The following is an 18,317-nucleotide window of genomic DNA, read 5'->3' on the forward strand; positions in this document are numbered from 1 at the left end:
AGGCTTCTTAGTGTAGTTATCCCTTTCCATACTCTATCCCATACCTTACTTTCCCATTCTCTACCCTAATTAACTCTTCCTATTCTATCATTCCCCTTCCTCCCTTTATATCACTGCATTCTGTCTCCCCTTTGCCATGAAGATGCCCCCCTTAGCCATTTATTTATTGATCTCTCTGAATTATCTAATTGAAACATGTATATCTAAGAATTCAAAGCTAGCATGCAGCCATAAGAGAAAGCATGGGACGTTTGTGTTTCTGGGTTTGGGTTACCTCACTCAGGGTGATTGTGTCCAGTTCCATTAATTTACCTGTGAATGGACATCTAGGATGTTTATATGTCCTGGTTCTTGTGAAAAGGGCACCAAAGAACACGAATAAACAAGTATCTCTGTAGAAGGATATAGAGTTTGGGGGTATATGCCCAAGAGTTAAAGTCATATTCAGATTTCTACAGAAAACTCAGAAAATGTATAAAATACATTTAGGCTTTTCTGAGCCTCTAAGAACTATTAACAACTTCCATCATTATACCCAACTCACTCACCTCTGGAAGAAGCATCTGAGAGGAAAACTGGCCACAAAGTACAAAATAAGCAAGTTGTACAAATTAAAGAATGAGCAGAGCGTTTTTATTTATAACTGTCTTTCTGTAAGTGAAGTCTGTTCTCTATTGGAATTTAAAACTCAGTCCAGCCATTTAGGGACTATGAGATATTAATTTAGATTAAAAACTATTCCAAAATAGAAATTTCTGTTTATAATTTTTTCAACAAATTTATTTTAATTATAACAGATGCATTGAATGAAATCATTTGCTAATTCTTTATATACATAAATCATAGGAAAAATTTCAAGTCTATCAATAATTACTTTGCCATCCTATCTATTTAAGAAGCAAATACTTGCTACTAAGTTCATATTGACTATAAATAAGAGGAAAATAAGTTGTTATAAGTTTTGAAGAAAACCATCAGATTAGAAATGCAGAAAAATGTATTTAAAATTTTTTTTCTAAGCTTTGTAATAGTTTAAATGGGTTTTAAGCCTATATCTCTAGGTCACATTTGAAATGGAAATCACATTCTTTTTGTTGATATAGTCTGGTAGTTACCAGAATCATTTGCTTTATTTCAGGCTTGATAGAGTGACGGACTCTCTTTGTAGGTGTTTATACTGTGTTAAATGTTGATATTCTGTTTAATGTAAATGAGACAACTTACATTGTTCAATAAGGCCTTAAACCCGCATAGAGGAGAAAATGGAAGCCATACATTGACTGGGAAAGTCTATATTAGTATAAAATCAAAACACAAAGAGAAGAAGCATGCTTTAACTATTGTAGAATACAGGCTGGCATAGGAAGCAACTAGCAGGAAGGCCAAAGGTAGATTTGAAGAAAATTAGGAGTCTGTCTAGAGTTGTGTAGATGAGTAAATCAAGCAAAATTTAAGATGTGAAAATGTGTGTTTCTCTGGAATTTATTAACAACACTGACTCATTTTATTAGGTTTCAAGAGGTAAAGCTACTCCTCCAAGTGACTATAAACTCTCAGAAGCTTATAGTGTCAACATATTTCTTTCTGTGGCTCTGCTCTATACATCTTCTCATTCCTAAACAGGTTGAAAAAGCAGACCATATTTTAGAATGTCTTAATACAAGCAGAAAGAGCAAGAAAATACAAATCCACATGATGGCTTTTTCGATGCTTCTGGTCAGAACTCTCTCAGTTACACTCATATTTCAATGCCAACTTACGTTAGAAGGCAAAGTGTAGCATCATGGAATTGCAGGTCAGATGGCTGTAACATGAAGAATATGATCCTTTCATTATGAAATCAGGAAAAAATGATACAATCTGCAGTAAGCGTAATCTTGCAGGAGTGCTTTCCTTGCAGAATGTGTACTATAAGCGAGTCTTAAAAGAGCACAAGTCTGGGTCAGAGTCAGAAGTCAAATCATTTAACAATAAGTGGCAAGGGTTTTAGTACTGAATTTATTGTCATTTTGCTTGCGAAATCAAAAGAAAAGAATAGGATAACTTTAAATCAAAAATAACTTTAGAAATGTACATGGCTTTTACAACAATGATAAAAATAAAATATAAGATGGTAAGAATGCAATGGTTGGGAGACAGTCATTGGAAATACATTTAGAATGGCCTAGGATAATGTAAAACGGCATATTATAATCATAGAGCAAATCTGAAATAATAGCATGAGAAAATGCAGCCTCTCTCTCTCAATCATCATTAGAAGAGATAGAATTAAATGAACAACATAAAATTATTGATTCATCAATAAATAAATCAACAAATATTAAAAGTAGAAAATAGAAAATAAGGACACAGCAACGTGAAGAAAATATGAATCAAGTATCAACCTGGTGGTTTCAAAACCAAATATATGAATAGGTCAGCTAGCGTAAACAGGCTAAACATTCCAGTTTACATAGAATTATTCAGACAATACACATATGACACAAGCTGTTTGTTTACAAAAACATCTTTTTAACAAAAGGAAACAAAGAGCTTGAAAGTAAGAAGTGAAACAAAGTGAAGATAATCAGAATCAAGTAAACAGAGAATGGACACCATTGTCAGGAGCTTAGAATGTACAGCATTGCACCTCAGGATCTCAGAATGGACAGAAGTGTCAGGAGCTCGGGATGGACAGAAGTGTCAGGAGCTCGGGATGGACAAAAGTGCCAGGAGCTCAGAATGGACAGAGGTGCCAGGAGCTTAGAATGGACAGAGGTGCCAGGAACTCAGACACTTCACAAGACAGACTAGTAAAAAGGCTTCCTAACAGGAGTCAGAAATTGACGGAACAACCGAGAAAAAGAAACAAATGTACCATCACCACTATAGATTTAAGCACTTTTCCAGTAGCAAATAAACTGTTCAAACAAAAATCACCACATTTACAGACAATGTGAACAGCTCTAACAATCAATAAGCTACTTAGCATCATAGGAAATTACTCCCCACAAGAGCAACCTACAACTTCAATTTCTTTTTTATCAATTAAAAAAAGTTAGAATTTTCTGTGTGACTGCTGTATGTACATCATTTCTAACCCCTCCCTCTCCCCTCCAACTCTTCCCATGTCCTCCCATTCCCTCTCTAATCCATAACCTTTTCTTCTATAATTGTTATTGTTACACATATGTGCATATACAGCCTACTGAGTTCTTTAATGTTGTTCATAAGAAGCAAGTTATAATTTGTAAGATGCAGTGTAGGCTATATCCTCAGCCATAAAACAATGTTTAATAAATTTCAAGAGTTAAATTTAACAAACAAAACCCCCAAAACTACACTTTTTAAAAAAGAAACAAAATTCATGGATTAGAAAAGAAATCTCAAAGGATATATTACAATTACAATTTTAAATGTAAATATCTGAAAACCCAAGAAATCAAATTTTCAATGATAGCTAGTACGGCCTTTATGAGGAAATTTTTAGATTTAAATAACACTATTAGAATATAAGAAGGTACTGATAAATTTCAAAAATAATGAGTCAAACCCTAAGAATGTAGCATCAAGGAAAGAATAAAAATAAGAGCAGAAAGAAAAACGGGAAAATGAAATAGTCTTGTGCAAGAAATTTACTATTAAAGTTATCATCAAATAATTAAAAAATACTGTGAGAAAGTTTTACTGATAAATTATAACAAACTAATGAATATAAAAATTCTTATCTTGCACATTTATTCATTCACAATATAGAGAGTGTGAAACCACTAACTCATATGAAGCCATCTTAACACTAAGTCTGAAATCGGTTACGTACAATACAAGAAAAGAAAATTATAGCTACAATAAATCATGAACATAGGTAAAAAAATTTGCTCAAAGTAATACAAAATGAAATCCAGCAACATATTAAAACATTAATATATTAAATCAGGTTTGATTTTTCCCAAGAGTTTAAGGTTTATTTAATGCAAATGTTAGTGTATTTTATCACTTTTATAGATCAGGGGAAAAAAACACATTCAGAGGGGGAAAAATGATTCTCAGTCTTCACATTAAATACAAAACTCAATTTGAGATAAATTGCAAACCTGAATATGAAACAAAATTATAAAATTTATAAAAGTGAGGATTAGAAGAAAAGATAGACTATCTTCATGATCTTTCAGTAGAAAACTTCCTAGACATGCCATAAAAATAAAATTCACAAAAGAAAAAATTTTAATTTCATAAATATAAAGACTCATCAGAAGCAAATAACTTCAAGAAAGTAATATGAGAAAAAAAAAACAAAAAGATATATCGCAACAAAAGTTCATATGCAAATTATATTTAAAATTCATCAGACTTAATAATATGCCTGAAATAATACTAGCAACAAGAAGCTACCTAAGAGAATTAGAACATGTGTACACGGAGTTTTTATGAATATTTTTAGACTGGATACATGGCTCGGTGTTGAAAGAAAGCTTGAAAACCTGAGTTTGATCCCCAGATCCCAAGTAAAAGCAAGACATATCAGCATGGGTATCTGTTATCACAGTGCTCCTATGGGGGCATGAGAAGTGGTGACAGGAGAATCCTTAGAAGCCCACAGAAGGCACATGAGGAGTAAAAATCAGAAAAGCAGAAAAACAAAGAGACCCTGTTTCAAGGTGAAAGGCCAGGACTGACACCTGAGGTTGTTCTCTGATCACCTCCACACATGCACTGTGCATGTGCATGCCTGCATTCACAAACATCAATAGGCATATCACAGACATACACATGCAAATATCCAATAGTCACATAAAAATGATAAAAGAACATTCATAGTTGCTCTATTCATTAATGCCCAATTGGAATTTCTTTCACTTTTTCCTATCTGTATTAGTTACTTGCTCTGTTGCTGTGATAAAATACCATGACTGAAAGCAAACTATGGAAGAAAGGTTTATTTTAGCTCTGGTTGCAGAGGGATGGAGTCCATGCCGGTAGGGAAGGCCTAGCAACAGGCAGAGAAGGCATGTGGTGAGGAGCAAGAAGCTGGCTGGTCACCTTTTCATGCACACACAGGAAGCAGAGGGAGGGAACATGACAGCCCACCCTAGTGATGCACTTCCTCCAGAAAGACTCCACTTCCTAAAGGCTCCATAACCCCCTTCCCCCCAAATAGTGCCATCAGCTGGGCACAAAGCATTCAAATACTTGAGCTGTGAGGGACACTTCTCACTGAAACCACAATATTCTGCTCCACGTCCCGTAGGCTTATGGCCATCTCATAATACCTTTACGGCAGGGGAATTTAAGAATGGGATAAACTTGAAAATTTCTTATAACTCCTAATTCAAGTCTTTCTAATAGGAATCCATCAGTGTCTAATCTAGAATAGTATATTAAATACATTATATCTTCCTAGGAAATCACCTCCCTTGTCCCTCAGATTTCCTTCAGTCACTCCCTAAAATCAGACAGTAAATAATGAAATAATGAATTTTACTTCACCAACTCAAAATAAAGATCTTATATATAAACATATGGTTAAGACAATAATTTAGGATAAATGAATTTTATTCCCATATAATCAGTATATGACTACAAATAATTAAACTGCAGTCCTTCCCTTCCCATTTCCAGTAATGTAGAAAGAAGACAAAAAGAGAAACACTCCAATTCAGAGCCCATTTACTGAGCTTGTTACAGATACGAAATCAGTGGTTTGCAAGCATGACCTTTACTAAGAATTACAGTTTATATTTCAGCCTCCATACACATACATATGTATAACTAAAAGTATTGTTATGTAGTAAAGCTTATCCTTGCTGAGTAAGACATTCTGATATTGTCTAGTCTTAGTATAGACTCTTACATTGCTACAAAAATCTAGGTTCTGGTCCATTTAGTTTCACTACCAGCTAATAGGTTGTGAATTGTGGTTTGGAATGCAGCACTGTCCTAACTTCTCAAACTGAGGTCTGTTGAAGGGCAGCCCTGCATCTGGGAGCTTGTAAGAAATGCAGAAGCCAGGCCCCTCTTTACACCTGTTGAGCTGGAATCTGCATTTTAACAGCACTTCCAGGTGCCGCTTGTGATTTTTCAGTGCCAGATAAAGCACAAGGAGGCTGCTTGCTGCTCCTGGAATGTTCTAGGTATTGCCTCAGATGGAGATTCTTAAACAGGGGTCTGACTCTTTGGGGCATTTATTTGAATACATATATCAGTCTAAAACCAGTCTATTCAGTATCTCCAAGACAAACAAATAGATAAATGAACATATAAAATCTGTCAGGCCTTCTGAGGTCAGCTCTCTTTAAGAGCCTTTGGCTGCTGGGGTGAAAAAGAGAAGCTGTGCACTGATGGAATTGTCTGTGTATTACAAAAGTGAAACCCAGGCTTCAGGCATGAAGGGAGGATTTATTTTGGTTTTCATTCGTATCATGATATTTTGTTTTCAGAATATTTATTGATGAAGTTGTTGCTATTGCTTCTTCTGAATTGCTCCTTATGGAAAAATTTCCAAATATGTCTTTTCTACCAATAACTGCCCTTTTATAGAAGTATAATGTTACTTCAGATAGAAATATTATTACTAGTCTTGCTGAGTTAGCAGAATTCATCCCTAGATTAATGACTTCAGTAGATTCTGAACCAAGAATCTCAGCTGCTGAAGAAAGTGGGTCTGCCTTTAAGTGGCTATCATTGGTCATTAAGCATCTTCCCTTTGCAAGAGTATGCTTCCTGAGTGATGGGAAGTTTTAGCCTGGAAGTTGCTAATCTTGCTAACACTAAAAGGCTCTTTCCCATTAGCAGCTTCTGTGTTGCATTAATAATAAGAAAGTAATAAAGAGACCAACCTCAGCTGTTCAGTCTCCCCTGAGGTCAGGCCTCAGCTTCCCTTCTATCCCCATGATCCTCTCTAATGGTCTTCCCTCTATTAAAATGGTAGAGTAGATAATAATGTAAGTGCTGCCTCTTTTACCAGCGTTAAATTCCTCCTTCTTTTGTGGAAGGAACTTTTTTCCCTAAGACATCCAGATTAAAAGATCAATTCTTTTGCAATTTAAGGTGGCCTGTTTAAATCCGAACTTAAAGGCAAGTTAAGACCATCAGGTGCAGGGAAAATGTACAGGTAATGTAGATAGGTATCATTAGGCACAGTAAAAACTTTGTTATTTTAGGAAAAAAAAATTCTTAGCTTCCCAGGCAGAGCAATAATATAGAACTCTCCTACAAATGTCTTTGAATCTTTTGTGTTTATGTATCAAATCACTTTTCTTCATACCAGTAAATTAAAATCAAGAAATTAAAATCTTTTATTAATAAAGAAGACATGTTAAAACAATGTAAAATTGAACTCACCAGGTCCAGAGTATGCTTTAATAAATTAGTTTTGTTAAACGTTCATAACAGTGCCGGAGAGAAGGCTCAGCAGTTCACAACACTGAATGCTCTTGCAAAGGACCCAGGTTTGAATCCCAGCATCCACATGGTGGTTAAGAACCATTCTTAACTCCAGTTACAGGGGAATATGTCCTCCATGGCATTGCATGACATGGGTACACTCACATACATGCAGATAATACATTCATACACATAAAATAAAAATAATAAACCAGGCATGGTGGGTCACACCTTTAGTCCCAGCAATCAGGAGGCAAAGGCAGGTGGATCTCTATGAGTTCAAGGCCAGCCTGCTCTACATAGTGAGTTCCAGGCCAGCTGGGTCTGCAGGGAGACCCTGTCTCAAAAAGAGCAATAATTAATTAATTAATTAATTAATAAAACAAAATATTTTAAATACATTCATAACAAGGAATTTCTCATGTTCCTTTTATGTTGAAAAGGTAATCTCTTGGGGCTGGAGAGATGGCTCAGCAGTTAAGAACAATAGCTGTTCTTGCAGAAGACCTGGGTTTGAGTCCCAGCACCCACATGGCAGCTAACAACTGTCCATAACTCCAGTTCCAGGGGATCTGACAGTCTCTTCTGTCCTCCACAGGCATTGCACAACATGGGTGCACTTACCTACATGCAGGCAATTACACACATACACATAAAATAGAAATAATAAAAATAAAATATTTTAAAAAAGAAAATGTAATCTCTTGCAGAAGTACATTTAGTGTCTGAATACCTGTTTTAAAGCATACATTCTGTCCAAGAAATCTGACTACCTCTGCAGCAGTCAAGTTCTTACAATTTTTTAAGTAAAGCTAGTCTTTCTTTTATCTTAGCTATTTTCATCAAGTAAGCAGTAGTCCACTGACTCCATGCTGCTGCTCAGGCTTCCCACTCAAATCACCAGATTTTTTTTCTCATTTATTTACATCATCGTGTACTGATTTTAAAAAGCTAATTTTGTAATTTGGCTGTATTTTTCTAATTTCATACTTACATTATAAGGAGAGAGGACTGATAGCAATGATAAGTATCAGTAACTGGATATACAGTTTATAACTCTTAGAAGACCTACAAGACTCAAGAAAACCTAAAATTGTCTTCTCAATACTTAAAATCAACATGTTTTTCCTTGTAAGTACTTAACAGGCGAAAAGAATACTGGAACTACATCTTAAGACAAGGCTACTCATCCAGTATTTTAAAGGTTATACACTCTTTGAATGAAAAAAAAAATGTGAACTTTAGAAGTAAGCAAATGGCAAGTACTTTTTATAAAATAATCACTAGACTTCCCCACCCCCAGGTGAAGACCAATCTACATTCCTTTTAATTAAGTAACTCTTTCATGTGGTCTATTTATCAGCCAGCAATTTTCAAAAATTGTATATACCCTCTTGTTTATGGCTGTTTTACATGAAAAAAAGCTAAAGTGTTCACTCTTCTGATGAGTGCCCAGTATTAGTGCTATCCTTGAATTGACTATGACTTTTGAATTGAAGGTCCAGGAGCAGTGGGCTGGCTGGGAAGCAGTTTTGATAAAGAGTTCACTCATCATTTTTGATTCTGTGCACACTTACCTGCACCCCCCTCATTTATGGTTTCCTGTCTGACAGGCCATGAAGGCTCTGGAGAAACCAGTCAAAAGGAGACATCCACCTGTGACATTTGTCAGTTTGGTGCAGAATGTGATGAAGATGCTGAAGATGTCTGGTAAGATACTGTTTTGGGTCTTTTAAGCAAAATAAGTGCCTGTGATTAATTATTTTTTACTCATTAGCTTTTAAAAGACTTTTAAGGAGTTTTATTTCTTTCTGATTTCCCAAAGGGGATTAGGGATGAGTGCTATAAAGTTTCTGGAGAAAGTTACAAGGTGGGTCAATCAGGCAGATGACTTATTAACATTCACTGAAATATTACTGAGAACCCCAAGATGGTCGGTATTAACTGGAGGAAAAATAAAAATTGTATTTATTAGACAACATCAAAAACATCATCAAGGAACAATGGATGACTCTCAAGTTTCTTCAGGTTACTATAACAAAAATAACATAGTGAGTATCTGAAAACCAGAGAGTCTGATTTCAAATCATTCTGGAGCCTAGGAAAGTAAAACATCCCGGCTAGAGCAGACTTAGTGTTTATGGAGGGGCTGCTTCTTATAGACAGCCTTCATCTCACTGTACCCTATGATAGAAATAGCAAGCAACTTCTCTGGGGCTCATTTATAAAGGCACCAATCACAGTCATGAGGATTCAACCCATATGACATAATTGTCTTCCAAAATTCTATGCCTTCTAATACTGTCACTTTGGGGTCTAGAATTTCAGCGTGTGAATTTCACCACAGCAGTTGTAACATGATTTCTAGATGGTAGGTATAAGCAACTGCAGAGATCTAACAGAGGGTGGATGCCTGTGCACACCCACAGTCAAATTGACAGTATGCTTAAATAAAAATGATCTCTGGGTTACCCTCTCGAATTAACTTTTACTTTTCTCAAAGTAATATTCAACTCCTCTTATAAAGATATGCTGAACAAATAATAAGTTTCATTGGTTTGAACAGATGTCAAGTATTTAGCAGCTGCATGTATGGTTTCTTGTCTAATCATATAACAAAATTCATAACCCAAAGATCAGAAAGAGTCTTATGTGTCAAAATAGTAAGAAGCAGTCAGTCTCTTCCCTTTTCCACTCTCTCTACCTTCTTTTCCTCTGTCTCCTCCTCTCTCTCTTCCTCCCCCTTCTCTATGCTAACCCTTCCCTCTCCTCCTTCACTCTTCCCCTTTTACTTCTCTCTCGTCCTCACTCCATCTTCCTTTCTTTCTCATTTATACTCACTTCACATGAAAATGATCTTTCATGAAAATAAAAGACCATTTGTTTTCTTCAATATCCAAACTATTTACCTGAGCTATTAACAATCATTTTGATCAAGCTTTTGTGAGTGGAATTTGTCTAAAGAAAATGAACATTACTTTTTTAAAAAAATGAAACATTTGGCAGGAGTGAAATAGTAGGCACTTAGAATACATTTTAATGCAGATTAAGGTAGACTCCATCTGAGCAAGCTGAGATACTTACAGGAAAACACTGCCAGTGACTAGCCAGATGGAATAACCATCTATCCATACAAGCAGACACTGGGAGAGTTTCCAAACTTATCAAACATTTCCAGCCACTAAGCAGCTAGGAGCAGTGTCCATGCACTGGCTGGACCATCTTGAAATAAAATGGTATATATTTCCTACGCATTTTAATGGCTGATAAGGTTATGTCCCAAATGTAAGTGATCATCAGAATTGTTTTGGAATTCTTTAAATATAACAATTCTTTACTTCCACTTCAAGCTTAAGGAATAAGAATTTCAGAGAAGTGGAGCTTAAAATTTTATTTCTCTAAAATTCCTCAAATGATTATAGAAATGCTGCTTCAAAACAAATGACTGACTCAAATGATCTTCAATTACGTTTCTGGTTTCTCATCGCTTTTCAAACTGTCATTGGTTTTTCTTTTAAACATGTACTTGGTGAGTGAGGAAGCTGGAGAGCTGGCTCAGTGGTTAAGAGCACATATTGCTCTTGCAAAGGTCTGAGAGTTTGGTTCCCAGCCCCCATGTTGGGCTGGGTTGCTTACAACTGCCTGTAACTCCAGCTTCAGGGGAATTCAATGCTTCTGGTCTCCATGGATACCTACACTCAGGTATATATAAATATATATACATACGCATAATTAAAAATAATAAATGTAATAAATCTTTAAAAATGCACAGGGGTCTTTCCTTTTGAAAAGAATTTTTCTCCTATTTCTCACCTTTAAGATGATCATTTTTTAACTGGCATAGTGCCGCTTTCCAAGTACAGAGATTGAAGACATAGTATCATAATATCAGCTAAAATTTATTCATTTCTTTCCATGTGCTTTGTCATTTGCATATATTTTTCTCACTTTCTTGAAAATATCTGTACAGTGTAGATGTGATTGTTGTTTTATTTTATAATAAAGAAACCAAAGTTTGAAGTGTTTAAGTGGCAGGGCCAAGTTGCAGTTTTGAGGTTTTAGTAACTAGTGGGTGTTGATATGACAATTCAGTCAAAGATGCAATTAAAATATGATTTCTTTGCTGTCTTGCCTAATAAAGAAATGGCCAGATTGCAGGCAGTGTATATGCAGTGACCCACAGGGCCTGTTGGTTAGGAATAGTAACTAGGGAAAATGCTTGCAGCAGACAGTGGGAAACCATCCAAGACAGCAGAGTGCTGCTTCTCATATATTCTTTGAGAACTTCAAATTCATGGTATAACGATAGTTCAAGGATTTATGTGCCAGGCTAGTATGGCATCAGAAAGGTTCAGCAATTGTCCATAGGTTCCGCTCATGGCAAATGGACTTCCGAAAAAGTTTAACAATAAAGGGGATAAGGGTGGTATGGCAGAGTCTTCAGAAACGGGTATCAATCAGGAAAATTAATTAGAAACTGAAACAGGAAAGATAAAATGCATATTCACTTAGTGGAACTGGCATAGATTGTCAAGCCTTGGGTACTAGACATGGGAAGACTCATAGTCTAAACCTGGGTAATAAATTGGAAGGTCAAAATGAGACCGACAGGGAGCTGAATGAATGCTGCATCGGTTAGCTTTTGGCTAGGATATCTTGTTTGACCCAGCCTAGGGATAAGTTAGTTCCAAAATTCAGAATAAGCCTGAACCTTCAGATGAGGGCTAAGTGACTATAGCTGTAAAGATCAGAAAGCTGCAGGGGCAGGGAGCCAAGAAGATCATTACACTTCCCAGACAAGAATGAAAAGTTGTTAATGTTTAAATAAAATGTATTTAGAATGTCCAGTGTAACCAATAAAGAATGGTGCCGAAATGAGTGCATTGATTTTCATTTACATAAGTACCTTTGTATGTTAACATATTTATTGGGTATGACCATGAAAGGTAGACTGGAAACAGCTGAAGGACATGAGAATAAACAATAAATAAAATTAAATGGGCTATAAAGTAAGATGAGAAGCACCCAGGGGGTGATCTGACCATGCTGGTCTATAGCATTTTCACTACAAGGGATCTTTCTTACACTACTGATCTGGGATGAAATCATGGCTGGATCCCCTTGCACGCATACTCCATGAAGCAACAAACAGTACAACTCATCATTTTTTCTTTGATTTCAACAAAAACATAATTTTATGCATAAAAATTTCCTCATTCCTGCATTATAAGGTAATAACTAGGTGCAAATAATCACTAATGATAAATGTTATTATTATAGGTATAATATACTATACACACAAAAGTGAAAAATTAAGCCTTGTTCTTTCTTTAACCCTGGCTTTAAAAATTCATATTTTAAATGATAATGTTTATCACCTCTACTAATTAACATGATGTAAATTTTTATACTTCCTCCTCAAATATAATTCATTTTTTACATTTGTTGATTTTTTCGTGTGTTTATATCACACAGAACATCCCAAATCTTCTTATTCAACTATACACCCACTTCTCAGATGGCACCCTCCCATAGCCTCCCTCCCCCTACTAGAGCCCTTATATTCTGATATCCCTGCTACTGTCTGCTGTGTTGTTGGCACCCCAGCCATTCCCCACTACTTGCCCCTCTGGTGAATCTAGTCAGCCTATCTAGAGGTCATTGTTTTAGGAAGGTCAGCTGTTCCTCATCTAGCAGCAATCAGTTGTCAATATTCCTTTAGATAAGATTGGGGTCTGCTGTTCATTTTCCCAGTTCTATGCTGGGTTACTATCTGGGAGTCCCTTGGGCCACCCTGGCCAACAACTCAAATGAAGGTATCTCCTAGTTTTGTCACAGGGTTGTCTAGTTCCTCAAAGATACTCAGGATCTTCTGAGAGGAAAATAATTATTTTGTCAGAATTTAAAAGTCAGTACACAGTCTGCTGATCATATTTCCACAGTCAGAGGAGTTTTCAAGTTAATGAAAAAGTCACACTGGAAATGAGGAAGAAGGAGAGTTGAATAAAAGGAGAAAAATAATAATTAGAAGATGGCATTGATAAACCATGATACTAATAATAACATAGTATTTAATGCTTGTGTCTTGAGGAAGCAGATGGTTTATAATCTAATAAAAGATCAAATTTTATGTTCAGTGATTTCATGCTGATGCTTCCTCTTGCTTTTTTCTTCTTATGAACATACTAAGACTTCAAAAAATCAGAAAATGGTCAGAATCTTTTAATGTGATAGAGACCATTGCTAAACGATGTCTTCAGCTATAGATGCGTCGGTGGAGGAATCAAACTTCTAAAAGGAACAGTTAAAATTGGAGCAATGTAAACACTCCACACTCCAGAATAGCCACTGTGGAAACAGCCTTTTTATTGAAGATAGACTCCAGAACAACAGACACACTGTGTAAAGAAAGGGATATGTGTGTTTATTTATAAGAAGGAGTTAAGGAAGTGGAAAGGAAGGACCTAAAACATTATTCTTTTTATACATGCACTGAAAAGAATTAAAACATATACATTTAAACATAAAGTGAATCTCAAATACATCCTGTAGAATATAATTTATACAGAAAAAGAATGGCCTAGAAACAAGACAAACAATAAAAATGACTCATTGCAAAGGAATAAACCCCCACATGTTATCAGGGAAAGCACCAACTTATCATTTCAGCAAATATTTCTGATACTTGGTTCATTTTAGAAACAGCTTTATATTCCTTTAATTATCTTACCTGATAAATTATCTTGGTGAGTCCAAAGTAGGTCAGTAGTATTTCTTTGCACTGGGAACTATTCCTTAGACGTAATTAGCTTGGAACTTTTTGTTGTTCCTGTCAGTCAAAAGTAGTTCAGAGCCCTGGGGTTGATATTTGATTTAATGTATCTTTTAAAAGCAAGTTGATAGCTGGGTCTGATCATAGGAATGACTGGGTATGAAATTGGCTGAATGCCTAATATTTCCAGAGTGTCAGAGTAGATCAAGGTGTAAGGGCAGATGCAGCCAGGTGACAAACAGCATAAGGGGACAACCCAATTACTGTGTGTTTGTGTGTGTGTGCTCACGTACTTTCTATGCGAGCTTTATGGCTCCTAACTTATTTTAACTTTGCTTTTGTAGTGTTTGCTACATGCCATGCAGCCTGAATTAGCAAAATTATATTGGCCTAAATGCTATTAATTTCTTAGTAGCCATTCATTTTTGTCTCAGAGCATTAATAATGCTTTCCCGTACTGAAGTGTTCTTCCACCTGTATATAAAATGTGTGTGATTGACTGCCTTGGTAAGAAATGGCAGAAGCAAAGAGGCTATAATATCGTGAGCTCTCAAGAGCGAGCTTCTGTTTTTTTCTCTATTTCACTTATGTTCTGTAATTGAAGCGGGGTGTAGGGTTTGGCATTCCTTTCATGAGTGTCTCTCACAAAGACAGTTTAGTCTGAAGTCTTTAACATCTTGCTCCTTTGATCTGAGAAGGCTCCTTGTCACTAGGAAGACTGTGTGCTGTTGGCAACACTCCCACCTTTAATGCGTTTTGGACTGTGGAGACTCATGAATATTTGAAGCAGGGCAATGGCCGTGGATGATCCTTGGCACAGGAGTTCACCATACATATAAGTAAATTAGACATTAGATCCTGCTGACTTCAGTACATTCGGGCTGTAAGTCTGAGAGAGTAAATTAAGACACCTCTGAGGGAAAACAGAGAATGCCTTCTATTAAAACTACTACTGGTTGAAAATTGAAGAAAATGACTGTTGCAAATAGAAGGTTTCTTGGTGAAAAGATCAGGCAGGAAAACACATGGAATAGTTAAAGAAAGAGATGCCGATTCATCACAATTTTATGGAGAACTAAAAGTTTATTTAGTAGTTTTTACCTAAGTTTTTACTTTCTTGAACATTTCATACATGAGTATTGTATTTGCATGATTTCCATGTCATCTACTCCCCTTCTAAATCTCACATGCCCCCTCCCTCACAAGTTCTTGTCCTTTTCATAGTTATCATTTTTGCATATACATACATCTATAAATACACACACACACAGAGTCCATTGAGTGATACTTATGTGTACATCTTTTTAAGGCTGCCCACTTGAGATTAGATAACCTCTCAGGATTCAGTAGGAGAGAATCCATGCATGGTACAATGTTTCTTTTTATTGATTTCTGTTGCTTTCTGACCCCAGAACTGTAAATGTGATGAGCCAAAATTAAGGACTGACTTCTCATCCGAATTTACTCCTAAAGAAAATTGGGAGAAAACAAATGAGAAGGAAAAAAAGAGAAACAATAGGTCAGGCTAGAAAGTCCAGTATTTGTTGAATATATAAATGGCTTTTAACACACCTATTTCATGTCCAGATTTACAGAACCAGGTATGTGTTTCCTCCTGTGGAGCAGACCTTAAATCTATGAGAAAGCCATTGCTTTCTCCCATGACGTTCACCCATGGACATATCTTGTCACTGTAGCCATTATTGAAGCTCACAGGACCAGAGTGTTGATAACTTGTACTGCAGTAGCCTGCATAACAGCTTCCAGTACAATGAAAGCTAAAAAGTTTCTAGGTCAATAACAACTTGATTTCTCCATGTCCCATGAACAAAACCGTGTGATTTCTTCAACAATAGGGTCTTACTATCAACTGAAACCAAGAGCAGTAGCTGTGGCCTGTATTACTTTGGGTGTTTCCAGGACACCCATGACTAACAGTGGAAAGGGAGGTGTCTCTTACCTGGCACTAGGCTTTTATTTGGCAACCTGTGGCTTTTGAGAGGAGCATTATCTCTTGTGTAGGTAATCCAGTTAAACTTTTTGTGACTCTTGGGGGGAGGATATTATAAAATTATAGGTCTTTATATGGCTTTTTCAATCATCATTAGTGTTCGTTATCCCTCTCCCTGCCCCCTCCTCCTCCCTACCATCCAAACCCTCTCCCCACTTCACCCCCCATCTCCACAATTCCTCTTTTCTCCTTTCTATCACCTGTCTTCTACCATTTCTTCTTTTCCCTTAGGATTGCTTTTCTCCATCTCCAACACTAGCCTCTTTCCAGTTTCTTGTCTACACGTACTTCAAGTTAAACACAAAAATCTAAAGTTTCTATCCTAAGATCTACATATGAGATCATATGACATTTATCCTTCTGGATCTATATCATCTCATTCAGTATATTGTTTCTTAGCTTCATTTTCATAATTTTCTATATAGTTGAATAAATTTCCATTGTGTATAGGTACCACGTTTTTATTAACACTTGATGGGCATCTATGCTGTTTCCATGTCCCAGCCATTGATGAGCATAGATGAGCATGGATCTTCAGAGTACATTATAGAGTCTTTTGAGTATATGCCCAGGAATGGTATAGCTGGGTCCTATGATAAACCCATTTTTAGTTTCCTGAAGAATTGCCACAGTGTCTGTTCAAGATTCTTGTGAGCTGTGTATCACCTCTTTCCATTCTCCTCTTATCCTCTTACTCTTAAAAAAAAAAATTGTATTGATCTGGAAACAAGGATTTGGTACAGTTAGGCTCAAAATAAGTACTGAAGCCACAGGGTAGAGCCAAGCACCTGGAACATGATTCATGAAACACAATGAAAGACACACTTGGACATGATCAAGGAGCATTTCACTGCCATGAAACAGGGCAGGGAGATTCTAAGATACACAGCAGGAGGCACTTTACCCTTCAAGACCAAGGAATTGATCCCATTTTGGTATGAGAAATCGCTTAGTTTCTGGTGACCACATGTTGGGCTACTTTTACTTTAACTGCTACTAAAAACCTCAAAAGAGTTTTTATGTACTAGTGTCTGTGTGTGTGTGTTTTTGTGTGTGTGTGTGTTTGTGTGTGTGTGTGTATGCTTATAATTTTTTTTTCTAAAAGTAAATGTAGCACATAAACTTAATTCAGGATTGATCCCAACCTTCTGGGACCGACTCCTCTAAGGTAAGGGAGGAAGTAACTGCTTTGTTTTGTTTTGTTTGTTTTATTTTATTATTTTTTATTTTATGTGTATGAGTGTATTGCTTGCATGTATGTACGTGCACCTGTGTCATGCAATGTCCGCGGAAGTCAGAAGAGGGCATTAGATATCCAAGAACTGGAGTTATAAATGGTTGTTAGCCACCATGTGGGTGCTGGGAATCGAACCTGGGTTCTCTGCAAGACCAGTCAGTGCTCTTAGCCACTGAGCCATCTCTCTAGCCTTGTTTTGTTTTGTTTTGTTTTGTTGTGAATCACCATGCCAATTACATCCATCTTCTACTGAAACAACTACAAGCCCCAGTAACCCTACTTCAAAAGAAGTCAGGACAAACTCAGGGACAAAATTGGACTCTGATTTTTCCTCATTGGTCAGACCACAGCATGTTTCCTCCCTATCCTCTTCCCAAGCAGGCCCTTAGTAAACAAAGCACTAAGAAAACTATAATTACTATCTCTCAACACTCCTGGGTAAGAAGAACCTTCCCTGGACTTGAACCAAGAATCTGCACCCTAGAGATCCCATTCTGATAGGATTTTATGAAGAGGATGGGTGCTAAAGTGAAATTTGGAGCCACAGATCCCAATCTACAACTACAAGTTAAGATTCTAAAGAAGTTGTCAGTGTGACAGTTATTCAAGAAAGGTGCAGGAGACATGAACAGGCAAGGAAGGTGTTCTTGGGTTAGTAGTCTGCAGCTTACCTTCACTTCTTGACATAGTCCTGAGCTGAGAGAGATGAGCTGGGAGAATCCCCAGAGCCCACTGGCCATCCAGTTTAGCCTGACAGTGAGAACAGGTTCAGTGACAGACCCAATCTCAACAGGTAAGGTGGAGAGTAATAGAGGAAGACACTCAATGTCAGTTTCTGGCCTCCACACACACATATGTGCGTATACACATGTGCACACAGAATCACAAACACAAATACAAAAAAAAAAAAGGAAAAATCAATACTGCTGGAAGGA

At 36.6% G+C, this 18,317-nt stretch overlaps 1 protein-coding gene across 1 annotated transcript in view; it reads left to right on the forward strand.

Moving 5' to 3' along the window:
* The window catches only part of Tmeff2 (transmembrane protein with EGF like and two follistatin like domains 2), a 287,134-nt gene that overhangs the window by 155,073 nt on the left and 113,744 nt on the right, over positions 1–18,317 (forward strand). Inside the window, exon 5 of the mRNA XM_008835604.3 lies at positions 8,976–9,072. Coding sequence (XP_008833826.1) covers positions 8,976–9,072 — 97 coding nt within the window. The remainder of the gene's footprint in view (positions 1–8,975; positions 9,073–18,317) is intronic.

Source organism: Nannospalax galili, unplaced genomic scaffold (genome assembly GCF_000622305.1).
Source record: "Nannospalax galili isolate Female #2095 unplaced genomic scaffold, S.galili_v1.0 scaffold115, whole genome shotgun sequence".
Lineage (NCBI taxonomy): Eukaryota > Metazoa > Chordata > Mammalia > Rodentia > Spalacidae > Nannospalax > Nannospalax galili.